Here is a 27,689-nt window from a genome sequence, read left to right on the forward strand (position 1 = left end):
CCCTGTATGTCGTTGGGCATCTTACCAAACCCTCAATAAAAGGCATTACATTAAAGCATAACTGAGGAGCGCCAGGGTAGCCCAGTCAGTTAAGTATCTGACTTCAGGGCAGGTCATGATCTCCCAGTTTGTGGGCTCAAGGGCCATATCAGGCTCTGTGGTGACTGTGAAGAGCCTGCTTCAGATTCTCCGTCTTCCTCTCTCTGCTCCTCCCCCACTCATGCTCTCTCTTGCTCGCTCGCTCTCAAAAATAAATTAAAAACATTTTTAAAAATTAAATCACAAATGCGTAAAGGAGACATTCTCGAAAAGTAGTTACTGTAATTGGGCTTATCATTAAAGTAAGACAGATAGACAGATGTTCAACACCCTCCTCAATTTAGACACTATATACTGTGTGTTTACTTTACCCAAAGGATCTTCTTTAGGACCTCAAGATTCTGTATTAATGAAGTTTAGCCCAGGCCGTGTTTAAAAAAAAAAAAAAGCTCTCAGAGCCACCAGGTTGACACAATGACAGCAAAGAAGAATGTAGGTAAAACAAATCGGCAGTGAGAGACTGCAATAAAGCAGACAAATTTAAAGTCTACCTCATTTAAAAGTTCAGATCTCTAACAGCCAGCCATTCATTACGATTACGTCCAGGAAACGGTTATTAAGTAACTTTCACTTTGTATTGTACAACTCTAATTGTTTAAACAAAAATAAGAAGGACCTTTTTATGAAAAACAAAAACATATTGTCCTTTGGGCAAAACAACCTACTGTATACATGCTTGGTTTCTGTTTGTTTAGGGGGAAAAGTTTCGGTCTTTAGAAGGATTTGTGAAGTCTTTATATTCAGAAAATGGTTTCCTAATCCCACGGTTGAACATCACCAGGAAGTTGTGATTTCGTAAAAATGTTGCATCTTCCTTTTAAGTGGTCACGGGTCGCTGCCAATGATAAAGGAGGTAAGTCTGGGCCCGAGGATCCTAAGAAAGCTGTGGGCCAAGCAAGAATCAAGTCAACTCAAGACGGCCCGGCCTTCCCTTTCACCAGGCCCAAACCGGCCTGGGTCGCAGGATCACTTCGCGGAAAACCTCCCAGAAGCACCAGATACCCTCAAGGCCAAGCCCGCCATCGGACCAACTTAGGAGGCCTAGTAGGGGCCCACAGGGTCAAGGCTGGTGCTGGGGCCGCAGGAATCTTGCAGGGACTTGCGGGTCGAGACCGACGCTAGCCCGGGCTGGCCAGGTGTCGGGGTCAGGTGGGCTCCGTCTAGGCTCACCTGTCGCTGCGCTAGGAAGGTCTCCCAAAGATACACTGTCCAGGAAAAGAGCAGCACGGCCCCGAAGATACGCTTCTCGGTCGGCATCTCCCACATCGCGTCCAGCGACGCCCACATCCCCATGGCCACCCGGTACCGCCGGCTCCTTCAGCGTGCACCGGTGCCACACCGACACCAGTCCCCTCAGAGCGTCCCCGCAGTGCCACAGCGATATCCGTCCCTTCCGAGCGCCCCTACACCTACACCCGCCTCCATCCCACCCTTCCTCGCAGCCGGCAGTGTTACACCGACACTCTTCCCCACGGCGACGCCCCCAGGGCCTCCCACTTTCCGTAGGAAAAGGACAACCCCGCCTTCCCCACTTCCGGTCCGAGGCCGGCTGAAGTCCACGCGCCGCGTCCCGGCCTCCGTCTGCCCTAGCTCGGCCGCCTGTACGCTGAGCTGCGTTGCGCCAACATTCTTCCCCCTCCCTCCCTTCCACGCCGGCTTCTCGCCGAGGGTTCCGGGCTCCCTCCTGGGCCCGGCAGCGCGGCGGAGCTGTCTCTTCCACCCGAGCGGGAGATGCCCCCTCGGGGCTTGCCCTGGCCGGGCTGCGGCCTGCGACGGACCCGCCCGGCCAGCGCCAAGCCCACCGGTGGTCGGAGCTGAGCGGGAGCTGACGCAGAGGGGGCCGCCACTCCCGCCCCGAGGAGGCGGGGAAGAACCGCGGAGGGGCCGACTTCGCCGACTCTGGAAGTCGTTCTTCTGACCTAGCGCAGTTCAGACTGTGGCTTGGCATGCCCGGGACACCTTAGGGCTGAAGGGATAGCTGAGGGCGAGACTGGGCATTATACTTGCAGAATTTGGGCCCGTATTGGGGTGTTCCGAGTGCAGACTTGTTAGAGAGTGGGCAGTAGTGATGAGATTTTCTTTTAAAGATGTCGCCTCTGCCACCGCAAGTGAGGGCGGAGATGGCATCTTGCCTGAGAGTGTGTCCTGGAACAAAGCAACGAAAGCGCGGGTTAAAAATACCTGAACCGAGAGGGCCTTACTTTCCGTAGGGACAAACTGCTGTCAAAGCTCAGTGCCATGTTTATCTTGGAATTGACAAGTAAAATGTGGTCACGGGGCGCTTGTTAACACATTTATTTGACTTGAAAAGGGAAATTATTTCTCCCCAAAGAAAAGTCTACTTTGATTAGTTGGTTTGTCAGAGAGACTGGCGTTGCTAATTTGCATAATTATTATTTACAATAAATTGAACTAAATCTGCAGCTGCAACTAAAATATATTTAAATTACAGTAATATTGTAATGCTAAAGATGTGTTGAAATTAACAATATCGAATTTCCCAACTCTTCCTAAATGCCCTGAAGAGAAAAGTAATCAGTATAATTAAAAATCACTTGAGAAAGTGAAGGACTCTAATCACTGGATATCAAGTTCTTTTGTTAGATTGTTTCCGGGTTTGTTTGGTTTTGCTTTGCTTTGCTTTTTAACAGAATTAGTAGTAGACCTAATCAAACTGTCCACTGAGGAAGGAGCACCATTTGACTTTTGGCATATCACTCAGAAGGAAACCAAAGAATTGATTGACATTTCTATAACAGAATTACCAGCATTCCCTTGTGAGTCATATTTCTTGGCACTGTATCTATGAAAACAAAAAAGAAAATTGAAGCAAGAACCCTGTTAATCTAGCAGTAAGCAACAGTCATTTAGATACATGAATTAATTGCTGGGGAGTCCCCATCTATCTGACTGAGAGATGTGTTTCCAGTAGAATTTTACCTTTTACACTTATGTAAATTTATAGTCATGTCATTTTGATCATCTGTACATTAAAGATAATTGTAATGCTTAGCTCAGAAGAACTCAAATACATAAAGCCATACAATAACAGGAAAAAATTTAATTTCCCTCGATACATATTTTTATCACAAGTGATCAGTAAAAGGTTTTTGAAATGTAAAAATTATTGTCTTTGGATAACATTTTATGGAGTAGAACATAAATGTAATTTAGAGATGAAAGAACAATATTGAATTACCAAATGTTAAAGAGCTCACTTGTGTAATTTTAAATGGATGATGGTGGTCATTAAATTGTAATGTAGAGTCTGTTGGATGCATTATAAAAAGTGATTTGACAGTTGTATCTTAAATTGTCATTATTTACAGCTTGTGAGAGTTTACATTCATTGCAACCCCTTAAGTTTATGATGAAAACTTTAGCTATCGACTTAAAAATTTGAGGAGATAGACACTTTTTCAAAATTCCCTCTCCCTTGGGCTACCATTGCCAAGCCCTCTTTGGTTTTCTTGTCTTCATCTGTTTGGGTTCATCCAGCTCCATCTGGGTGCAGTTTGTCCAAAAGCCTCACAGAAATTCTCACCAACCAAACGCCGTGGCTGAAGCGAGCACAGGTTTAGAATCAGGCAACTTGATTGCCAGCCACAGTTGCACCACATATTAGCAAGTTACTTAACCTCTGTGCATTGGTTTCTCATCAGCGAAATGAGAATAATAGTACTTACCGCCTACTCTAGTGCGGATCAAATGAGAAAAGTCATGTAAAGCTTTTAATGGTGTAAATGGCTCTGAACAAGTGCTTTATAAAGCTACTGGGGCACCTGGGTCATTCAGTCAGTGAAGTGTCCGACTCTTGATCTCAGCTCAGGGCTTGATCTCAGGGACATGAGTTCAGGCCCCACGTTGGGCTCTGCACTGGGCTTGAAACCTACTTAAAAAACGACAACCAAACAGGCGCCTGGGTGGCTCAGTCAGTTAAGCATCCGACTCGATTTCGGCTCGGGTCATGATCTCATGGTTTGTGAATTCAAGTCCATGGCTCTGCACTGAAAATATAGAGCCTGCTTTGGATTCTTTCTCTCTCCTCTCTCTGCTTTTCCCCAGCTTGTTCTCTCTCCTTCGAAACAAAACAAACAAAAGACTAGTTACTCGCTCCCCAAACAGAGAACTGCATCACAGTGTTGATCTGTCACCATGTGTCTGAAGAGATACAGGACCAGGAAGCTGGTAAGATGTTTCTAAAAGTCAAGATGATAATTCTCTCATTCATTCAATGAATACTGAATATCTGCTAAGTATTAGGCATTGTTCTGGGTCCCTGGAATATCCAGTGAACTAGGTTTCTCTCCTGAAGCTTACATTCTTAGTGGGCTGGGGTAGATAGAAGGGAAGATAGATTCTAAGCAAACTCATGACAGGAGAAGTGGAGGAGGTGACAGGTGCTTTGAGGAAAAAGCAGGGAAAGGGGGCTATAGTATGTTGGCATGAGGGACACCTTCTTTATATAAAATAAGCAAGGAAGACCTCTCAGGTTGACATTTGAGCATACACCTAAAGAAAGTAAGAGAAATCATATAGGTATCTGGGGAAAGTGCAGAGGCCCTAAGGTCAGATAATGCTTCATATATGTGAGGAATGAGAGGGCGCAGAAAGAGGAGAGAGTAAGGAGGATGAGGCAGATCATGTCATCACGCAGTCCTTTAGATAAGAGCTTGACATCTACTCAGAGTGAAATAAGAAGCTATTGGAAGGTTTTTAGGGGAGGAGAAATCTCTTTTGCCCACTGTGTGGAGAGTAAATTGAATGGGAACACAGACAGAAGCAGGCAGTCGTTAGGAAGCCCTTTTGAGAATCCAGGTGAGGGGCTCCTGGGTGGCTCAGTCGGTTAAGTGTCTGGCTTTGGCTCAGGTCATGATCTCATGGTTCGTGGGTTCAAGCCCCGCGTCGGGCTCTGTGCTGACAGCTCAGAGCCTGGAGCCTGCTTCGAATTCTGTGTCTCCCTCTCTCTCTGACCCTCCCCTGCTCGCTCTGTCTCTCAAAAATAAATTTAAAAAACATTAAAAAAAATTTTTTAAAGAGAGAATCCAGGTGAGAAATGAGGGGAGCTTCGACTAGGGTGGTAGCAGCAGAGGGAGAAGTGAATCATGGGAAGTGCATCACTTGCTACCCTGTGCAGAAAGATAGTGTTTGTAAGTAGAAGGTTTGGTGTGTGTGAAGAATGAAATGGGAGCCTCAAAACAGGCTATCACCAGGGTTTTGCCAACGGAGACAGGCTGAATTGGGGGGATAAGGATTCTCCTCCCTATGGAGTGGTGGACACTGGTAGGATAGTTGGTCTACCCCATCTAACCTGAACGATAAAGTAGCTCTCAAGCCCTTTCCCATTGTGCCTTGGTTTTCTGCTTGCCACACATCCAAATTTCCTGAAGCGATGCCCTGGACATAAGTACTCTGGTCTATGACCCGCTCCCCACACTGGGAATGAATACTTGATATCGGTCTCTTGTGATTGTGGTGTGACTCACACACCCTTTCTGGAGAGCTGAGAGCCAGAAACAAGGTGACACCATCAGTTTCTTCCACACTGTGCATCCTCATAGAAGCAGCCAGCCTGTTTTATCTTTTACATCTAGATCATTCTATTCTGTCTCCCATACGGACTACCAAATCGATGTTACTTCCCTATCTAAAATCCCAGGATGACCTTTTTCCAACAATACGGTATAACCTTTAAAACCCTTCCTTAGGTGACATCAATCTACTCTTCTGGGCCCTTCCCCTAACATTTTCTTTGAAATACTCCAGAAAAATAACTGAAACATGACGAGAACTATGTAGGAAGACACAAGTGTAGACTGTACAAATAATGGAGATAAGGACTTTAATTTTTTTTTGTTTTTAGAAATTTTTAAAGTAATCTCCTACCCAATGTGGGGCTCGAACTCAGGACCCTGATATCAAGAGTCACATTCTCCACTGACAGAGTCAGTCAGGTGCCCTGAGACTTTGGCTTTATTTAAAAGATTGCATGGTACTCCTTAAGCAACATAGTGAACAAACTTCTCACCTACACAACAGTGCACACTGTTGGTAACTTCCATCAGTCCTGTTCGCCACATTCTGAATTAAATTAAAAAATGTTGTTAATGTTTACTTATTTTGAGAGAGAAAGAGTATGAGTGGGGGAGAGGCAGAGAGAGAGAGAGAGGGAGACACAGAATCCCAAGCAGGCTCCAGGCTCTCAGTTGTCAGCACGAACTGACATGATCACGAACCATGAGATAATGACCTGAGCCGAAGTTGGAGGCTTAACCGACTGAGCCACCCAGGCACCCCCACCACATCAATTAAAGCTGATCTAAGGATGAAGTTACTGTGTCTCACCCTGATGCCAAAATCCTTCATTGTAGCTTCGGAAATGGCCAGTGCTTCAGCCATCCTGCAACTCTCCTTCTCCAGCCAAGCCATCCTCTTTTTTGTATGGCTTCATGGTGACTCACCGGCAGGAGTACCTTCCATCGCATTGCCTGCCTGTGAAACCCTTTATAGGACTACTCAGGTGTCACTTCTTCTGCAAAGCCTTTCCTGGCCCTACCCTGTATTTACTAACATGTTTTTACACTGAGTACACTATACAGTAAGGTCTCATCTTACACAGAGTTTGCATTTTAATGCCAGTGCCCTGGACAAAACTTATGATCAAAATTAGTCTTGGAAATCCCTCAGGAAGATGCCAGGCTGGGAGATTGTTACACTGTGTCCTGTTGAACAGCACTGCCAGTTTTTCTCTAGGATGGCATTAAATCACTGCTGCTTTCTTTGCACAAATGAAGTATTTCATTTAGGTAGTGGATAGTTACAAAGTATTTCAATGACTGTAATCACATTTATTGTGGCAAAAATGCACACACTATTAGGCTTGTGGAATTTGAGACCCACCTACTAAGGGGATGATCTCCTACCATCCCTTGCCCTCAGTGGGGCCCGGGGTGGGGGGGGCACACCCATCAAGTGAAATGGCAGGTAGGTGCCTCCTTCCCTCCCTGCCAAGCTGGGATTCACATAGGAGAATTCAGCTAAGTTCAAGATGGTATGACCCCACTGTATTATACAGAACTCCTTGTTCTGAAACTACCTGCTCAATTAGCCAAACTGGGTGCTCCTGAAGCACTCAGGACGGATTCCGATGGTTTATAATGCTTAGCCCAGAGTATCAATAAAAGTTGGATAAAATTAAAGTGTCCTTTCTGTCCACCCCACCCTTCTCCACCTCTGAGTAATTAATGCAGACAGACTCCTGGACCACATTACTTACCTTTAGACCGAAGACCAGCACGAGAGACAGCCTACCTCTACAGGACAGTCCACAGCATTGCCCGTAAACCACACTTTCTTGCTGCATTTATTGTATCCAATCCAACCTCTTCAGCATGGAGCTCAAGGTTGTATCCCTGACCCACTTTCCTTTCTATTCCCATCCCACACATTCTGGTTTGGCTATCCTTGTCGAAATATGCCTGTTATGGTCTCCAGCCTACCAAGTGATGTCATTATCTGAGACATTTATAATTACTACTATACCCCACATTACCCCACCACACACAGAAGCAGAAGCTGGGCCCGAGCGGATAGAGAGCTAGTCTTTGCAGGGTAATTTCAATATAGGTCTCTATCTTTATTGATACACCACCACACACATGAGGGAAAGAACAGTGCTTTTCTGGAAAAGATTGGACTCCATCACATTTCAGATGTGGAAGTAAACCCTGAGGTGAGCAAGGGACTCTGGCAGTCTGAGCAGCTGCAATAGGGCTCAGAGGAGCAATTCCTCTTCGTGGCGGGCTTGTGAGAAATGATCATCCCCTCCAGGTCCTTCACTTTGTTTTCCACTGTCTGAAGTTTTTTCAAAATTCTCTCTTGCAGACCCAAGGACAGGAATAAATTATTGTCTTGAAGTGGCAGAGCGTTCCCCTCTGTGTTGGCCAGCAAAGCCTGAAAAAATTCTGCGCCCTTCTTGTAAAGTTTGTAGAGAGTGATTACAAACAACAATATTTTCTAAAATAAAGCAACAGAAGTTGAATGTTACTTGTTTATTCACCTGAATGCTTCAGCTTACTAACAGAATCAAATCAAAAGAAAAACCTAATAGTAACAATAATCCCTCATTCCTATGCTGAGGCTTCTGTTTATTTTATTTTATGGTTTTTTTTATTTATTTTTTTGAGAGACAGAGACAGCATGATCAGGGGAGGGTCAGAGAGAGAGAGAGAATCAGAATCGGAAGCAGGCTCCAGGCTCTGAGCTAGCTGTCAGCACAGAGCCCGACGCGGGGCTCGAACCCACGAAAGTGAGATCATGACCTGAGCCGAAGCCGGACACTTAACCGACTGAGCCACCCAGGCGCCCCCTGAGGCTTCTGTTTAACAAAACATCTTCACATCTACTTCGTCTTTTGATCTTCACCACAAAATGGAGTGATAGGCAGGTCAGAGATTATTATTTACATTTAATTAGTAAAAATGATAATAATAGATACCGTTCACTAAAAATTTGTCCCATGCAGGGATCTGTGCTGGGAGGGTGTTTTGCCTATGCCTGACCTATTTAAGTAGGAAAAACCCAGAACTGGGTAGCCATTTAAATATCTTCCAGTTGGGACTCTGCCGTTGTCTAAGGTCATATACTTGGAAATGGTAGAGCCGGGACTGAAACCCAGGGATTTTGACTTCTGTGTATGTTCCCTCAGGACACAGTGGTCTGAAAAACTAGATTTTCCTGGTCATGAGGGAAGAAAAATTTAATGATCTAGGACAGATTCCTGTCAAGATAAAAAAAAAAAAGCCAATCATCTTTCTTCCTTATTATGATACCTGGCCTTGTTTACTGAATACTTACTGTGTGCTGAGCTTTATATACACAATATCTCCTTTAACCCTCACTACAATTCTGAGAGAGGCACTGTTAGCAACCCCATTCTACAGATAAGGAAAGTGGGGTTTTGGAGGCTGGTCGCTCTCATTTGACACAGCAAGTAATGGAACCAAGGTTTGAGCCCTAGCAGTCCAACTCCAGAGCCCTTGCTATTAACCACTTGTTTTACTACCTCTTTTTCTTGGCTGAGGTGTCTGAAATGCTATGAATTCACCTAATTGAGCTGAACATTAACTAAACAAGAGCAGAACCCAGAATTATAGAAAATAGTTTGGGATTTTTACCTTATATTCTTCTATTAGCTAATTGAAGTGTGTGTATACACATATCCCTGTTGGGATTTGTTAGTTAGATTATGTTAAATGAGATTTTGGAGATTTGAGTTTGGAATCCTAAAATTTGGGTTCAAATCTCAGATTTGCCAGTTTTTACAATCTATATCAACTTGGTTCAGTGATAACCAAGTTCGCTTGCCTACAATATGGAGATGATAATGAAAATGAAACCTCTATATGACAATAAAATAAAATAAAATAAAATAAAATAAAATAAAATAAAATAAAATAAAAGTATTTTGACTAGGGGCACCTGGGTGGCTCAGTCAGTTAAGCATCTGACTCTTGGTTGTGGCTCAAGTCATGATCTCATGGTTCATGGGTTCTGCTTGGGATTCTCTTGTTCTCTCTCTGCCCCTCCCACTAGCACACTTTTGCACACACATTCTGTCTCTCAAATAAACTTAAAAAAGACATTAGAGGGACCCTGGGTGGCTCAGTTGGTTAAGCGGCAGATTCCTGATTTCAGCTCAGATCATGATCTCACGGATCATGGGTTAGAGTCCCCCATCGGGCTCTGTGCTGAGAGGCAGAGCCTGCTTGGGGTTCTCTCGCGAGCTCTCTGCCCCTCCCCAGCTCGCTCGTGCACTCTCTCTCTCTCTCTCTCTCACTCAAAAATAAATAAACATTAAAAAAATAAAGTATTTTGACTATATTGTAATATAGCTATTATTGTTGATGACCAAACTATGAAGTTGTTATTACTGGTGATAAGAAGTATGTAAAATCCTAAATGTTTCTTACAATCCCAGCCAATTATGCTCCCATTCCCCCAAAGAATCCCTGTATATTTATTGAGCCTGATATTGTTGTGGTTTTTTTCGATGTTTTATTTATTTATTTTTGTGACAGAGAGAGAAAAAGAGTGCAAGAGTGAGAGAGCGAGAGTAGGCAGGGGAGTGGCAGAGGAAGAGGAAGACCGGCTCTGAAGCATGCTCTGTGTTTGCAGTGGAGAGCCTGACGTGAGGCTCAAACTCACGAATTGCAAGGTCATGACCTGAGCTATAGTCAGATGCTTAATGGACTGAGCCACCCAGGTGCCCAAGCCTGATACTGTTTTTTTTTTTTAATTTTTTTTCAATGTTTTATTTATTTTTGATACTGAGAGAGACAGAGCATGAGAGGAGGAGGGGCAGAGAGAGAAGGAGACACAGAACGGGAAGCAGGCTCCAGGCTCTGAGCTAGCTGTCAGCACAGAGCCCGACGCGGGGCTCAAACCCACGAACGTGAGATCTGACCTGAGCTGAAGTCGGAGGCTTAACGGACTGAGCCACCCAGGTGCCCAAGCCTGATACTGTTAAAACAAAGAAATAATGAAAATATTGATGCCTAAACGAATATACATGCCTTGACGTCAGGTACAGAGCAATGTCACAGTAAGAACACAAAGGTCAAACCCAAGGTCCCAATTATCCTTGGAATGCCTATTCTATTAAAAGGTACCCCTCATGGTGTCTGGCACACAGCAGAAAGTCAACGATGAATATGTGATCAAATAAGTTTGAGGTTAAGCTGCCTTCTCAGTTTATAAAGTTGTTTGATCCATTTTATTCTAAAACCAGCCAAAGACCACTGCGAGAGAGAGGGCATTTATGCTCAGAACCTAATTGGCAACAGCTTTTAAGGATAACCTAGTTTTAACCAATTTCAGAGATTAGGGTTCATCTTTGCTCATCTGAATGGTCTTTAACATACGCATAGGAGCAATGTGGGAGAGAACTAACCAAATTCCAACTTATAACTATTTAACTTCCTAGATAACAAAAGAGTATAACCTGAATTGACCGAACACTTCGTTTCCATAGGGCATATACTCCTATTCCCAAGAAAAGCAAAAAGGAAATCCCCAGGATGACTTGCACGGCTGGGGCAAGAGTATCTAGTACTCCAAAATTTGTTTGCTGAGGTGGATTAGTCTCTCCCAGAAGAGTTGCTTGTAGCCAGTTCCATATTGAGCTCAGGGAGAGATATTCTACAAGGTTGTCCCAGACAGAAGATGAAGACGAAGATGTTGACATTTTGATAAGACAGCAGCTTCAGGAACTACATGTGCAGAAGTTTCAGGAACCTAGATATGGGCTAGGGAGGGTGGCCTTAGCGCGAGGTGTTCTGGAGCCACTGTGAACTGTACATTGTGAGGTCACTGTCCCCAAGATCAGCCCGCCTCCCACCCACCCAGTGTACTTTCTCAGAACAAAGCAGATACTGGATTTTCAGTTCAGTCATACTGCTTTCTCTGATCTTTGGCAGGTTCCAGCTCTAGCCCAGCACTGTCCAATTGAACTTTCTGCAATGATGGGAATATTCTATACCTGCTCTGTCCAATGTGGATAGTGTGGCCAAAGAATTGAATTTTACATTTTATTTAATTACAATTAAATGTAAGTAGCCACTGTGGCTGGTGGTCACTTTCTTGGAGAGTGTAGATATAGAACACTTCCAACAACACACTGAAGAGACGGCAAGTATTAGCTGAGGTTAATTAATTTGAGGATTTAAAGAAAGCTTTCCTGGAGAGTGAATAGTTTGCGCTTTAGAGATTAGGTCAACATGGAGCGGGGGGTATTACTGGATTATTTTGTAGCATTCCCTTTTTTCACATGTCATTATTGTTTAGAAGTTGTGATCTTTGGGAAGACTTTAAACATATTTAAGCCTCATTTTGCTCATCTGTTTACAGACGGGGATGCCACATCCTTTGCAAGGTTTATATTAGAAACAAATGGGGGGTGCCTGGGTGGCTCAGTTGGTAAAACATCCCACTTCGACTCAGATCATTATCTCATGGGTTTATGAGTTCGAGCCCCTCACCAGGCTCTGTGCTGACAGCTCAAAGCCTGGAGCCTGCTTCAGATTCTGTCTCTCTCTCTCTCCACTTTTCCCCTCCTCTCTCTCTCAAAAATAAACATTAAAAATTTTTATGCTAAATGTGTTTTTATGTTTATTTATTTTGAGAGAGAGTGAGAGAGCAAGCGTGCTTGCAACTGGAGGAGGGGCAGAGAGAGAGAGAGAGAATCTGAAGCAGGCTCCAGGCTCTGAGCTGTCAGCACAGAGACCAACGCAGGGCTCAAACTCAGAAGTGTGAGATCATGACCTAAGCTGAAGTCAGATGCTCAACTGACTGAGCCATCCAGGTGCCCCCAAAAATTTTAAAGAAAGAAACAAATGGCATAATATTTTTTAAATTTTTAATGTTTTTATAATTTATTTTTAAGAAACAGAGAGAGACAGAGTGAGCAGGGGAGGGTCAGAGTGAGAGGGAGACACAGAATCCAAAGACAGACTCCAGACTCTGAGCTAGCTGTCAGCACAGAGCCTGATGTGGGGCTCGAACCCACAAACCGCGAGATCATGACCTGAATTGAAGTCAGAGGCTTAACGGACTGAGCCACCTAGGAGCTCCTAAATGGTATAATATTTTAAACACTTTGTAAACTGTAGCATGCTGCACAGTAACTTATATTGCATGTTATCAAATCAATTATTTACTGACTAGTACCTATCTACTTTCAGTAAGGAGGTGCGGAAATACAAAATGTATAGTCTGTATCCAAAAACTTACATGAAAGGAGTTCACACACAAAATGTATAAACTGTGAGGTCAATTGTGAAGACAGCCAAGAATCCAAAAGTGGGTTTGCACCAAGAGGAGGGAGAGGCACAAAAAGGAAGAAAGGGGTCAGTTATGACAATTTTTAGAAAAATATTGTCTGATGCTATTCCAATTTGCTCATTCTAGATGAAAGGATAGCAACAGGGAGGCCTGGTAGAGGAGGAATAACGGTTTTGTTCTTGCAAGAAGCGGAGATATGGCAAGTTACTTGAGGTGTCAGAAACCCATCCAGAAAATAGAGTCTAGAGTGCTGTTGGAAATGTACTTGTGGCAGGATGAAATGACCTACTGGTTGAGGACTGACTGCTATTGACGTTAAACCCACAGTCTGCTAGTGACTAAACACAGAATCTTGTTTAGCATGGCAAAGGGACTCAGATATAACTTTGGATTTGACTATTATAGGTTAAACATAGGTCAGAAACCATTAAAGAATGCTAATCAGAAACTTTTTGGAGAAAGATGGGGCTGTGACAACAAAATCATTGCTTGAGATTCTATACTAGATTAGACTCCCCCTGTTATATGGCATCTCTCACATTACTTTCAAAGCACTTAACACAATTATAGTTATTTGTGCAATTTTTGGCTTAACATCTGTCTTTCCTGAATATTATCAACTTGAAGACAGGGACCATGTCCCTTTTATTGATTACTATACCCCTAAAGGTTTGGGACATAGTAGACATCAAAATATTAAGTGAGTGGTACCTGGGTGGCTCCGTCTGTTAAATGTCCTACTTTGGCTCAGGCCATGATCTCATGGTTCATGAGTTCAAGCCCTCCATCAGGCTCTGGGCTGACAGCTTAGAGCCTAAAGCTTGCTTCAGATTCTGTGTCTCCCTGTCTCTCTGTGCCTCCCCTGGTCAAACACTCTCGTTCTCTCAAAAATAAACATTAAAAAAATTTTTTTAAATAAAATATTAGATGAATTCAAAGTCCCCTGGAAGAATTCTAAATATCTTTATGGCCTATTTCATCAAGTGCCTATTACCACATTTGTGTACTTGTTTAGGTAGAATCTTTTTATAAGTTTGAGAGAGAGTGAGTGAGAGAGAGTGAGTGCACGCAAGTGGGGGAGGGGCAGAGGGAGAAGAAAAGAGAGAGACAATCCCAAGCAGGCTCCACACTGTTAGCATACAGCCCAATGCAAGGCTGGAACTCATGAACCATAGACAATGACATGAGTTGAATTCGAGTTGAACACATAACTAAGCCACCCAGGTACCCCTGGACAGAATCTTTACAGAGTAACTGTTAAGAGGATAGGCCTTTGGTAGTACAATAAATCTGGGTTAAAAATTTTTGGCTCTCCTATTCACTAACCTTGTTATCTTGAGCAAATTACTTAACTCCAGCCTTAATACCTTGTGACATGAGAGTAATTTCTACCTTGTAGGCCTGTAATGAGAAGTTGAAAATTTGTGTAAAAGAATAAGCTACCTATAGAGATAAGTGAAACTATTATTTGTAGTGACATTTACAACCAAATGCAAGGTATTGTAAATCTCCATAGTATAACATACCTTTAAAAACCCATTTATAGTTTGACTCCCTTCTTAGACACCTGACATCTCCAATGATGATCACTATGCAAGACATTTCAGCCCACCCTTGTTTATTTAGATGTCTATTTACTTTTGAGAGACAGAGCATGCCAGCTGAGCTGCCAGCACAGAGCCCGACACAGGGCTCAAAGTCATGAGTCTGAGATCATGACCTCAGCCAAAGTCTGATGCTCAACTGACTGAGCCATCCCGGTGCCCCTTAGCCCACCTTTAGTAGTGTCATCCATTCACCTGTCTACCTGGCCAGCCAACAGTCACTTCCACATCAAACTGTATTGAGACTTTTTGACTTACATACTGCAATTTATGACTCATGCAATGCTTACTCTTAAGCCTTCAAAAGGTTCTTTATTGGCTTTCAAACAAAACCCGAAGTCTAAAGGCTGGTTACAGGGCACTAAAATATGGTTACTGCTTACCGATCTATCCAACCTTCTCTCCTTTCCCCTTCCCATTTTTTCTCTCAGCACTAGCAATCTCAGACTGGTCAATGTCATGAACACACCACAAAGCCTTTCCACACAATAGGATTACCCTCTCTGGCTAATTTCTATGGATTCTTCAGGTTTCAGTTCAAACATGGCTTCCTCAAGGAAGCCCTTCCTGGCCTTTTTGGGAGAAGGGGCAGGGGGTGGGGGGCTACCACAGCCACAGATTCTTTTGTAGCACTTTATGTAGTGTTTTGTTTACTATCTTCATTACTAGACTCTAATCTCCATGATGCAGGAAACTCACTGCATCGTGTTCAACACTCAGGAGCCTGCAGATAGTACGTGCTTAGTAAATACTTGGCTATAGCTTTCCTGTGCCTCCAATCTTCTCTTTTCCAGGCCAAACCTGTCAAATACAGATCAACAGGTTTTTAAATCTCCTGACTATCCTGGTTCCCTTCCTCAAAGTGGTTCAGACCTCCAAAAGTAGTCTGTCACAGAATCTATTCTTGCAGGCATAGACCAAGCAGGTCAGACTAGAGCAGGTCCCTTTCCAGACTCAGCTCTACATAATAGGAGGCTTTGCCTGCGTCAGCAGTATAAATCCAGGGCCTGTCACAGTCTATTGTGAGGGGTGGCAGGTGGGGAGAAGGGACTGAGAAACTTCTGTGCCTTTGAGAAGTTTCTCTCCAAGAGAAAAATGGACTTTTTCACAGGTTACAAGTTACTCACAGAAACTGTATGAACCAGTTTTCCTCTTTGCTCAAATGAGAAAATGTCAGTACTAGATGTATGATTGGCATTGGATCTGCATAACCTGGCTTTTACTTACACTTCAAACTTTATTCTCCATTATTCATTTTCACAAACAATACGCTCAGCTTAATTACACAGCTATGGCGTTCTTGGTCCTTTAAGTGCCACCTGCAACCTTCTAATTTCTTCCTTCACATTAACTTCCCCTCCCTGATATCCTTTGTCAGATAAGATTGGAAACTAGGCTCCTATTCCTAGCTTTTATCAGCTAGGCTAAACACTTCATTTCTATCCTAAGTTTTTAGCTGCCAAATAAGGGTAACTGTACCTACTTTATGAAGTTATGAAAATTCAACAAGATAATTTTATGTAAAGTGCTTTAAAAAAAGTGTAATTATCCTGAATTCTTAAAGTACTTTCCACTTTGTATTCTAGGCCACTGCCTCTCAAATTTTTCTATGCCTATGAATCACCTAGAGATCTTATTCAAATGTAGATTTGGGCCCAGAAGTCTGGAGTAGGGCCTGACATTCTGCATTTCTAGCAAGCTCCAGGCGATGCCATGCTGCCAGTCCACTGCCACACTTCGATTAATGTCTTAGCTACCCCAGCCTTCACGTGAAAGCTTGACACCACCAGAGGCCTTCAGAAATTTACTTTGCATTTTTATCTTTTCAAAGCATCTGAAACGGTCTTTAAATATGTGCACTTAAAATAACTGGTTTAACTAAGTCATCCTCCAATGACTATGTCCTTGGCATTGCAGGGCAGATGTAGGCAACCTGGGACTGAGGGAAGATAGGTTTGGGATGGAACGCTAATCAAAAACTCTCTTTTCCATCATCCCCCACCCACTTCCCCCCATGCTTTTTCACACATGTTCATGAACATGGGGAACACTGAAGTAAGAATTCTGGGTAAAAGGATAGAATAAAAGTGTCTAGTACTCTCAATTTCTACCCATCATTTAGCAGGCATTCTTGAATTGAAAACAAAGTCAATGCTTCCAGGTCTGCGCCAGCATTTGGACAAATCCCAAAGACACATCAAGTAAAAATGACAGTACAAAAAGCTACAAAAATACCTCTCTGACGTTCTGAATGACATATGCTGGGTTTAATATAAAACATTGTCTTTAATAAAAATCAAATGAAGATGCTCCAACTAGAATAGAAAATAACCTTAGGATGAACCATTTAGACTTGTACTTGAAGCAAACTTTCAATAGCGTTCTGAAAATTAGGGTTTGGTTTCACTACAAATGGATTCACTTGGCTTTTTCCGGGGGAAGAAGTTAGGAGTGGTTGAATGGATGTGGTTCAGACTTCTCAAATTAGTAACCTTCTCTTATCCTGGGCTTTATAAAACGGAAGCCATCAGCTTCAGGCTCAGTTTCTCATGCTTGGATCACAGAAAGTGATCTTTCACGATGATATCCCATACCTCTTCACTTTACAGGTGAGGAAACTGAAGCCCAAAGAAATTAGCTTAAAGGTCCCAAGGAGTCAGTAGTAGCTTCAGCCTCTAAGATGTTCCACTGTCCACTGTTTCTGCCATTTTTTCTTTCAAAAGATTCTTATTTGAGAACCTCATGTTACCTACTAGGATCTGAACCAAGAAACCATTTGGGCACCGTCTGTGTGTGTGTGTGTGTATGCACGCATGTGCACGCACACACACGCACACACACACACACACACACACACACACACACACACACTCTCTCTCTTAAGACTCTTAGGTTTTAAGGGTCGGAGAAAAGGTCTTAAAATCCTAACCACAGGAGTATCTGAGTAACGTCATTGCTAGCTAATGAAAGTGACAGAACTTTACAAGGAATAGAGAATAAAGCTGCTGTATTTCTAAGAACACATTGCTTTGTCATTAGACATACCGGGCTCACTGACCACTGAGATTCAACACATCCAAAGACCAAGCTCACCTTGACATTACATCATCTTCCCCCAAATTCATTTCTTCCTTTTGTATTCCAACCTCAACTGGATGTATCACTACTAAATGTTTTCCTCAAAACGTTTTTTGTGACATCCAACCCTCTCTTTAAATTTCATCTCCTCTTCCTTGTGCTCCAACTGATAGCATAACTCTCATCAGGCTTGCCTCAGTTACTTCAACGTCTTTAATATCTACTGTTTCCATTCTCGGCCCCTCAAATCACAAACACTTCAAGCGATCTACAAATTGTTTTTAACATTGCAATTAACATCATGCTATTTTGTTCAAATCCTTTAAAGGCTCTCAGCTGCCTGTGGACTCGAATCCAAACTTGACAGAATTCATGGTTGGGTCCCTGCCCGTCTATCTGTACAGTCATCTCATCCACCCTAGTGCTTCCCTTTCATTGCAGCCTACCACATTCTCTGTAGTTCCCTGGAAACATGACTGCATCCATCTATGCCCTTCATGTTCTCCTTGGTATTCTTTATGCCTGGACAACTCCTGGGCATCCTCTTTCGGGAGCGCTCTTGACCCTCAGAGCTAATTATGCAATTTCAGAAGTTTCTCTGCACAAAAACTTTAAGACAACAGTCATTCGGAAAGAAACTTGATTTGAATGACTTGGTTAATAAGAAACGAAAAACTACTGTGGTAACATATAAGTGCACATTCCAGAAAATGCAATGCAGTTTCAGTTAATGCATGGCATGAAAACTCATTATGAGTAAACAAGAAATGGGTGAAAAATTGTAATTTATTGAAACTCAACTCAAAAAATATAAGATGCTGTAGTGTACAATATATTACACAAAGCACCCTCAGGTGCACATTCAAGTCAAGTAAGAACTCCATACCCCTTTCCCTAGCCCTCCCACCCTGGGATCTTAGTATTTGTTCCATATACAATCATGCACACTTAATTTGAAAAAGGAAGCCCCAATATATTTTGATGTATTAATTAGCACCAAACAAGAGTACAGTTCCATTTCTTTTTTTAATAAACAAAAAAAAACAAACAAACAAAAAAACCCCAATCAATAAACCAACTGGAGAGCTAATGGACTCAGCCAATACTGCTGACATAGATATTATACATTCATGTAAATACACAGCCTATTCTACCCTAAACATTGGTGTGGCTGGTTTGCAGCCTTTGTTCAAATTGGCAATTGTCCCCATGTTGCAGTGTTGGAGCCAGTCTGTTTCTAAAACAAAATTGCTATTTAGGAACTTCCTACACAGAGTTCATCTGTCTTTTTTGTTGGAAACAAGTCTAAAATTGGTGTGGAAAACTTAGATCTTTCAAGGACAACCACTGGCCGCAGATAATGAAGCTGTTTTAAGGCAAGCTCTCCACAGTCTGTTAATGCTTTGTCCAATACAACCCTCAGGTTTTCCAAGGAAGGGACTGTTGTTGTCTCCGCTACTATCAAAGGTGGGATTGCAGTCAGGTTCTCATGAATTGCAGAGTCACTGGAAGAATGAGGTATGTCAACTTCAGGGTCATTGTCATTCACTATATTATTTGCCATAACACTCCCTGTTAAGTCATTAGTGGGTTGTGAAGAATTACTTAATGTTAAGTGCTCCGAAGGCTCCCAATCATCAAAATCATCTTCTTTCTCCTCACTTTCCTGAATAAATTTCAGAAATGAAGATTCAAATCCCATAGGTTTGTAAGTCTTCAAATCAAATGACCTGGGCTGTGGATGCTTCCTAAAATTCTCTTTTGGGACAGGAGTTGAATTTTTTACAGTGTTTTCTTGCCCTGAACTTTGCTGCCCAGTTTCTGAGTCTTTGATCCTTGGTAAAGGCAGCTGGAAACTTGTGAAGTAAGTCCCACTTTCAGTCCCACTAGGATTAGGTATGGAATTTTCTATTTTACAAGGAGGAGGCTGAACTATATTACATTGTTCCAAAGAAGTGGTTTCTGAACTATGGTTACATTTCAAAGTTCCTCTATAGAGCAGAGTGTCTGCATCAAATACTGGTTTGCTTTCTGTACATCCTTTCTGACCTCCATCCCTTTCGCCTGGATGAAGGGAATCCGGGTTCTGGACAGGCATGCTGTCAGCTGGGGAATGGCTGTGCTTGGTGTGCTCCGACTCACAGCTATTTTCTTCTTTCTTTATATAGGGCTCTGCTTCAGAAGGGGGCTCCTCCTTAATTTTGGTACCATACTTCACACAAACGACCAGGTTTTCCATCTGTTGCTCTAAATAGGCACTACTCATCTGATGGGTACGTTTATAATGCCTCACTATGCTGCTCTCCAACTTCACCACAGATAAGCATCCTTGAACCATGCAGGGGTACTGTGTGTGCTCAGACTGCTCCACACACATATGGAGGGCTTCAGCTCTTGTTTTAAAACTAATCGGAGCCTTCTTTTCTTTGATTAAACTACATTTTTTAGCCTTAGCATTAAATGATCTCCTGGTAGTCTGATGTTCATGCCCCTGAGTGAGAGCTGTTGGACATACCTTTTCACTCCTTAGTAGCCTTTCATTTGCCACTTTCTGGCTTCTAAACAGATCATCATAATAGTCCTTATGTCGGTAATATACGTGTTGAGAATAATTACTGCGATGGGTGAAAATCTGGCCACAGCCATTAAGATCACAATGAATTTCATATTCTGAATGCATTTCTCCTTCAATATTATGCTGTTCCATCAAGTGGTGCTTTAACTTGCTGAATGTATAAAAAACAGCAGGGCACTGAGGCTGGTTACAGGAAAACCTTGCTGCCGATTCAGCTTCAGAAAGCACTTTAGGCTCTTCAATATGGTCTAGGTTATGAGAGTCACTACAGTGCTTAGCAAGAGCTTTGGAACACAGGAAGCGTTTGTTACATTCCTTATATTTGCAAGCAAATATCTTTTTACATTTGACAAGTTCCCTTTTGGTTCTTGCTTTGTCTTTTTCTAAACATAACTGTTCTTTGTTGTACTGATGTACAGTTCTGTAATGACGAATCAAGCCTTTTAGATTAGTGAAGGAGGAGTTGCAAGTTTTATGGATACAATGGAATGGTTTGTGGTATTTATTCAAAATATAGCAGAGATTTCCTTTAGCAACAGTTCTCCTGCTACCTCTTCCCTCTCGTCCTTCTCGTTCTTCTCTATGGCTACCTATGGGTGATGAAATATCAGATGTTTTACTTTCTGTTTCTTCGCAAGAGGACTCCAAATCTGTTTCTGAACTGCATTCATCCTTTTTAGAGTGACAGTGTGGCTTCTCGGAGTTGTTGCTCGGGTCACCACCAAGTTCTGTAGAGCAATCACCTTTCAATCTTTCTACTGAGCATGGGCCTTCATGATCACATTTTTCATTATCTAGTAGTTTGTGAGTTACTCTGTCACTGCCAATTTGATGTTTATTTTTATAATGAATCCTAAGGTGTGTTTTTCTTGTAAATGACCTTTGGCAAATATGACACTGGAATGGGGAGTACCGATGTTGAAACATGGTTAACTGAAGGACTTTTTCTTTTGAGTAATTGTGTTTTTTAAGATAATGCATTAACAAAGCCTCTCTGGTCACAAATTCATATTTGCATCCTTGAAGCTCACAGAAAAAAGGCTTAGCTGCCAACTGTGCAAGGTACTGACTTGGCATATTCTCGTCTTGATTCTGAAAATTAAGGTCTGAGATAGTAGGTGAAACTGATTGAAGAGACTTAGCACCACTGGATGGGTACCCCTGCAATGACCCTGAGAAAGATCCGTGCGTTATTGAGTTTTTCAAGCTTAAATGTTTTAAGCGTAACAGAAGTTCCAACATGGTATCCTCCGTACATGGCCTTTTAGAAGCACAAATGGAAGCTTCCGAGGAATAACCTTGATATTCTCGTTTGCATTTAGCATGAATATTGTGATCTAGACCTTCATCTGGGGAGTCACTGTTTGTATCTGAGCTGGGTTTAGGTTCTGCATCAAACTTTTCGGTTGCTTGATTATGTTCATTACCCAAAGAGGGAAAGAGATCTTTTGTCTTTATCTTCTTGGGTTTGAAGTGGTATGGATGAACCTTCCGTAGATGCTTTTGCATCCCTCTTGCATTTTTGTACGTGGAACCACAGCCATCAAAACCACAGGTAAACTTAGTCCCATCAAAGCAAACTGCCACATTGGAACATTTTTCTTTTAAACTGGAGGGCACAAAGACTTTCTCATGAGATAATAATATATCCTGCATGGTTTCAGAGTGATCCAGTGTATCAATTAACTCTTCATTCATGGAAGCTGAAGAGCTATGACTTAACTGATCACTAGAATTACTGTCACTGTTTTCTTTCAGATTTTCTGCAGTTTCAATTTGAGAATTAGCTGATCCAGCACAGAAAAGAAGATCCTCTGGTAAATGTGATTTATCACTTTGGTCAAGTACATGGGGCTGATCAACACAATCTTGCTTTTCACCTGGTGCAGCCTCCTCAAGTTTCACCGGTTTCTTCACATCTCCATTTGAACTTTCAACATTATGCATTGAGAGGTGATCTTGGTATTCAATTTTGGAATAATAGAACTTTTTACAGCCAACAAAGTTGCATGTGTAAGATGCATCCCTAAAGTGTTGTGCTTCATGGTGGTAAAGCTGTCCCAAGTCACTGAAAACAATATTACAGCCATTTAATTCACATTTATAACGCAGATCATCATGTTTTTGTTTATGGTTCAGTAGTTCATTCACTGATCCGAACCTTGCATAGCAATCTATAGATACACACATATACGGCTGAGGACCACAATGCACTTGCTCATGCTCCCGCAGGTGAAAAGCAGACATGAAATGTCGTCGACAGTAAGTACACTTCTCTCTTCTATTTTTCATATCCAAGTAATGCTTGGCATTTTCATCATTATTTTGGTGTTCTGCTTTAAGATGCACACTTAAGTATTTAAATTGCTTAAATACTCGGGAACAGTCTGTGCCAGGACATGGGTACAAATCTCTGTCTTGCAGGTGGCAATCTTCTAACTTGCTGAATGTGACATATTCATGAGACTCTCCTTTGGCTTGTTCATCCAATGACTGGTTTTGCTCCAGGGTTGCAGAAGGGCTCTTGGGACAAATTCCCTTCTGAGAGCCTTTCAACAGTAATTTCTTTCTAGAGCGGTCCCTTCTACTTGGTGGCATTTTAACATGCTCCATCACATGAGGAACAAATATTTCTTTCCTCTTGAATTTTTTAATACAAACTGGACAGGTGTAAATCCCATCTTCCATATGCATCTTAGAATGATGAAGAATCCTGGCCTCTATACATTCCCGCTTACATAACAAACAGAAAAATTTATACTGAAGCCACCTCTGGTATCTTTCAGAAGAACCAATGGGCTTTTTGTCTCTTTTCTCCTTATGCTGATCTGTCAAATCTCTTCTTCTATATTGTTTATCTTCTTTACTTTCTTCATAGTCACTGAGAAACGACTCTAAAACATCTGTGTCATTAATAGACATTTCATAGCCACTTAGATCATCATCAGAATCTGAGGCCTCTTGTCCTAGTAGTTGGTGGCAGTGTCGTTTTAAAGTTTTCCAGTCCCAAAATTCAGGATCAAAAGGCCAGTGGGCCTTTAAAGCTAGTAAGAGCTCACATCGGAGAGAATTTGGAACTGGCGCATTTTCTTCATCAAATTTTTGATCTGGTTGCAAATACAGCTCTTCCAACATATTAAATCCATCCAAACTAGGTTCAATTAAGAATTCTGTAAGCTGACAGGCTCGTCTGACCTCTAAGTCTTCTGGTAAAAGACAAGCAATTGTTTTGCAAACTGATGCCTTCATTTCCTCATCCTCGCTTGATCTGAGCTGCAGAGCTCTGACACATAGTAAAACCGACACTCCGAGACCAGCGTCTTGTGCCTGTAAGAAAAACGGAGAGGGGAGTGAAGTTATTACTCTTTTTCATTACGGAAGTATTACATAACTTTCACTGGTAAGACATATACTCTCAAACTTTAGTGTTCTTAAATTTATCTTTAAACTTTCTTCCTCCAAGTTAAATTTAGATTATTCTTTTTTAAAAATATTAAAATGTTTTTAAATTTATTTTTGAGAGCGAGCGAGCGAGCGAGCGAGAGAGAGAGAGAGAGCATGAGTAGGAGAAGAGCAGAATGAGAGAAAGACACAGAATCCAAAGCAGGCACCAGGCTCCAAGCTGTCAGCACAGAGCCCGACATGGAGCTTGGACTCATGAGCTGCAAGATGATGTCCTGAGCCAAAGATGGAAACTTAATGTATGGAGACACCCAGGTGCTCCCATCCTTTTTGCCTCAACATGCAAAGAAAGGACATTTATAGAGCGTCCAACTTTACAAGGCACTGCATATTAAAGCACTAACTCTCAAAGAATTTACATATATGCCAAATGTATAGATTATAAAGGTATGTGAATTAAAAGGAAATCAGGATAAATAAGGTCACTGAAGGATCCAAACAAGAACTGTCTTAAGCTGGTTAGGAAGGACAGGGCTTAAATGAGTGAAAGAAGAAACAGCTGTATAAAAGTGAGTCTAAGACTGAATTCAATTTAAGAAATTCATGTGTCATGAACAGCTGATTATTTTCAAAGTGTCAAGGCTGAAATAATGATTCTCCCTATTTCGTCCTAAAAGAATTAGTACTTTTTAACTATAGGTATACTCAATCTCAAGCTTCCCAAGGAAAAAACAATAAAAATTTAAAATTCTTTCTATAGCAGCAGGTTCTCAGGAAGTAGTCAAAAAATCAGGGAAAAGGGTGCTGGGTGAGTGGTTGGGTGCTGGACTTCCACTTAGGTCATGATCTCACTTTGTGAATTCGAGCCCCACAATGAGCTCACTGCTGTCAGTGCAGAGCTTGCTTCAGATCCTCCGCCCCCTCTCCTTTCCTCTACCCACGACCCCAACTTGCACTCTCTTTCAAAAATTAAAAAACATTAAAATAAAGAAGTCAGGAAAACGATCTGATCATATATGATACAAGGCATACAAAATGACTTATGTGAGAGGCTGAAATGGAATATGAAAATACGACGAGCAAAGAAAAGTAGGATTATATGGCAAAGTGGCTTAAAATGCAAAGCACAGAAGTTTTTTAAAAAGTAATTTCTATGCTTAAATGAGGCTCAAACTCACAACCCTGAGAACAAGAACTGCAAGCTCTATAGACTGGTCCAGCCAGGTACCCCAAGGGTATACATTTTTGAGTCTGACTTTGACTGCATTTGAACCCCAGCTTCACTGCAGTGACAAGTTCTTAATTCCTAAGTGGTAGCTGCCTCACTTATAAAATAGAAATAGTAGTGGTAATATTAGATTTCCCTAACATGGTCATAAAAATGAAATAAGCAGTATTAAGTGATTACTACACTGTTGGCACACAGTATTCAACAGAATACCATGTAAAATAACTGGATAAATTCTACTCTTCAAATTGGTAATCAATTTGTTAAGCAATTATACTTTGTTGAGCACGATTCATTCTAAGTTCTAGGAACACAGGAAACAACTAAGATCAATTTAAAAGAAGCTTTACCACATTTTTTACATTAAAAAATAAATGTTTACTTATTTTTGAGAGGAGGGGAGGGCAGAGAGAAGGAGACACAGAATCCAAAACAGGCGCCAGGCTCTGAGCTGTCAGCACAGAGCAAAACGTGGGGCTTGAACCCACGAACCATAAGATCAGGACCTGAACCAAAGTTGGATGCTTAACCGACTGAGCCACTACTCAGGCGCCCCTGAACACTTACTACATTCTAGGCACTACGCCAAATACTGTTTTCACACATTATCCTCATCTTATAGATGAAGAAACCAAGGCTCAGAAGGTTAACTACCCAATGTCACCAGCTAGTGAGCAAAGGAACAGGATTTAAACTTACAGGTATCTGTGCATAATCTGAGTTCTTAACCAGTTTACAGACTTTTTGAATTCCAAAGCTTATCTGACTTGGCTACATCCTATGTGCCCTATGTACAAAATGCCTGCCACTCTTTGTTCCAACAGCTACCTGGTTTAAAATCAATTTAGTCATGTCTTCAAAATTCACACATTTCATTTCCTATAATTTATTCACTACTCTTTTAAAGTAACAAGTAACTTTTAACAAGTAACTTCTTGGTATATCTGTTCAGAATGCATAATGGTATAAAGTCTGTTTTTTTTTTTTGAAAAGTGCTCTTAGTGATTTCATAGATTTTACCATTTCATCCAGATTGGGCTATTTAGGAAAGTATGGAGGGGTGCCTGGGTAGCTCAGTTGGCTAAGCATCTGACTCCTGATTTCAGATCAGGTCTTGATCTCACGATTTGTGGGATCAAGTCCTGGCTCCGCGCTGAGGGTAGATGTGGGAAGCGGCAAAGATTTCAGCTGCTTGGCCATTTGCTAGCTGGATTTGTCATTCCCTGAGGGGAGTTGCAAAATAGGCAGGGGAGCGCTACTCCCTGTCAGAGGAGAATCCAGAAGATCAAAGATCAACCGCCTGCAGGCAGGGTAGTATCACCCCCTCAGGCGCTGTGCTAAAACACTTTAGTCTGGTTCCTCTTTTACTCCAGTCTTAATCCCTTAACCCTGTTTCCTAGCAACCGACCTAGGTCAGCTGCCTTGTTTTCCCACCTTGTAACCTTTATAAGATACGGGGTTTTCTGAATAAAGAGAAGAGGCTTGATCGGAAACCGTGTGTTGTCTTTACTCTCTGTGCGTCCCCCTTCCTGCCCTTTCTCTCCCTCCCTCAGGAAAAGAACCCACGAGGATTCACCGCCCCGCGGGCTGGAGCAGCCGGGGCAGGACACAACAGGTAGAGTCTGATTAAGATTCCCCCCAACCTCTGATCCCCTCTCTCGGCCCCTCCCCCACTCACATACACTCCCTCTCAAAAGAAACATTTAAAAAAAATGTTCCCAAAGCTACCATCTGTGGGATTATGAATGAACGCCTCTAAATCAGAATCCCGCCCACGCGGAACGATACGGCTGCGCCACGAAGCTTCAGTTGGCTTCGGGTAACTGGTCCCCCGCCGCGCATGGCCTGCTGCTCGCTGGGACCGTGTCGGGACCAGATCCCGTGCGGAGAGCCCCTCGTCTGGGAATCGGGTGGGGCCAGAAGGGGACCGCCCCCTTGCCCCTCATGGAAGCACGTTCGTGGGAAACTGGTGCTAAACCATTCTAATAAGACCTGCTTCTGGGTCAGGGTTTCGTATGCAGCAAAGCAGCTCCTTGCTGTGACATATGGTTTCTGTCCTTCTCTGCCTGACTTATTTCACTCAGCATGACACCCTCAAGGTCCATCCACTTTTCTACAAATGGCCAGATTTCATTCTTTCTCATTGCCATGTAGTACTCCATTGTGTATATATACCACATCTTCTTGATCCATTCATCAGTTGATGGACATTTAGGCTCTTTCCATGTTTTGGTTATTGTTGAAAGTGCTGCTATGAACATTGGGGTACATGTGCTCCTATGCATCAGCATTTCTGTATCTCTTGGGTAAATCCCTAGCGGGGCTATTGCTAGGTCATAAGGGAGTTCTATGGATAGTTTTTTGAGGAACCTTCACACTGTTTTCCAGAGAGGCTGCACCAGTTTACATTGCCACCAACAGTGTAGGAGGGTGCCCATCTCTCCACACCGTCGCCAGCATCTGTAGTCTCTTGATTTGTTCATTTTAGCCACACTGACCCGTGTGAGGTGGTATCTCAGTGTGGTTTTGATTTGTGTTTCCCTGATGATGAGTGATGTTGAGCATCGTTTCATGTGCCTGTAGGCCATCTGGATGTCCTCTTTGGAGAAGTGTCTGTTCATGTCTTCTGCCCATTTCTTCACTGGGTTATTTGTTTTGTGGGTGTGAAGTTTGGTGACATCCTTGTAGATTTTAGATACTAGCCCTTTATCTGATATGTCATTTGCAACTATCTTTTCCCATTCTGTCGGTTGCCTATTAGTTTTCTTGATTGTATCCTTTGCAGTGCAGAAGCTTTTTATCTTGATGAAGTCCCAAGGGTTCAGTTTTGCTTTCATTTCCCTTGCCTTTGGGGATGTGTCGA

The 27,689-nt window shown here is 42.4% G+C and overlaps 3 protein-coding genes across 4 annotated transcripts in view; all 3 read right to left on the reverse strand.

Moving 5' to 3' along the window:
* Positions 1-1,525, reverse strand: part of ZMPSTE24 (zinc metallopeptidase STE24) — a 39,194-nt gene extending 37,669 nt beyond the window's left edge. The window contains exon 1 of one of the 2 annotated variants that reach the window (XM_029947841.1): positions 1,270-1,525. In XM_029947841.1, coding sequence (XP_029803701.1) covers positions 1,270-1,392 — 123 coding nt within the window. In that variant the 5' untranslated portion in view covers positions 1,393-1,525. The other variant, XM_029947842.1, reaches the window with a different exon arrangement.
* A 6,186-nt stretch (positions 1,526-7,711) lies between these two features.
* On the reverse strand, positions 7,712-11,433 carry TMCO2 (transmembrane and coiled-coil domains 2). The gene is made up of 2 exons (XM_029949509.1): positions 11,102-11,433; positions 7,712-8,115 (listed from the first exon to the last, which is right to left on the reverse strand). Exons 1-2 carry the CDS (start codon positions 11,342-11,344, stop codon positions 7,801-7,803), a joined length of 558 nt encoding a protein of 185 aa, XP_029805369.1. The 5' UTR covers positions 11,345-11,433; the 3' UTR covers positions 7,712-7,800.
* A 6,954-nt stretch (positions 11,434-18,387) lies between these two features.
* Positions 18,388-27,689, reverse strand: part of RLF (rearranged L-myc fusion) — an 82,426-nt gene continuing 73,124 nt past the window's right edge. Inside the window, exon 8 of the mRNA XM_029947843.1 lies at positions 18,388-23,523. Coding sequence (XP_029803703.1) covers positions 18,877-23,523 — 4,647 coding nt within the window. The 3' untranslated portion in view covers positions 18,388-18,876. The remainder of the gene's footprint in view (positions 23,524-27,689) is intronic.

Source organism: Suricata suricatta, chromosome 8 (assembly GCF_006229205.1).
Source record: "Suricata suricatta isolate VVHF042 chromosome 8, meerkat_22Aug2017_6uvM2_HiC, whole genome shotgun sequence".
Classification (NCBI taxonomy): Eukaryota; Metazoa; Chordata; class Mammalia; order Carnivora; family Herpestidae; genus Suricata; species Suricata suricatta.

Coding starts and splice junctions, on each gene's coding strand:
- TMCO2 (XM_029949509.1), bottom strand. CDS start 11,344: ATGTCAACATCTTCGTCTTCATCTTCTGTCTGGGACAACCTTGTAGAA. Junction 8,116..11,101: donor GAAGTGTTCGGTCAATTCAG/GTTATACTCTTT, acceptor GCTTTATTTTAG/AAAATATTGTTGTTTGTAAT.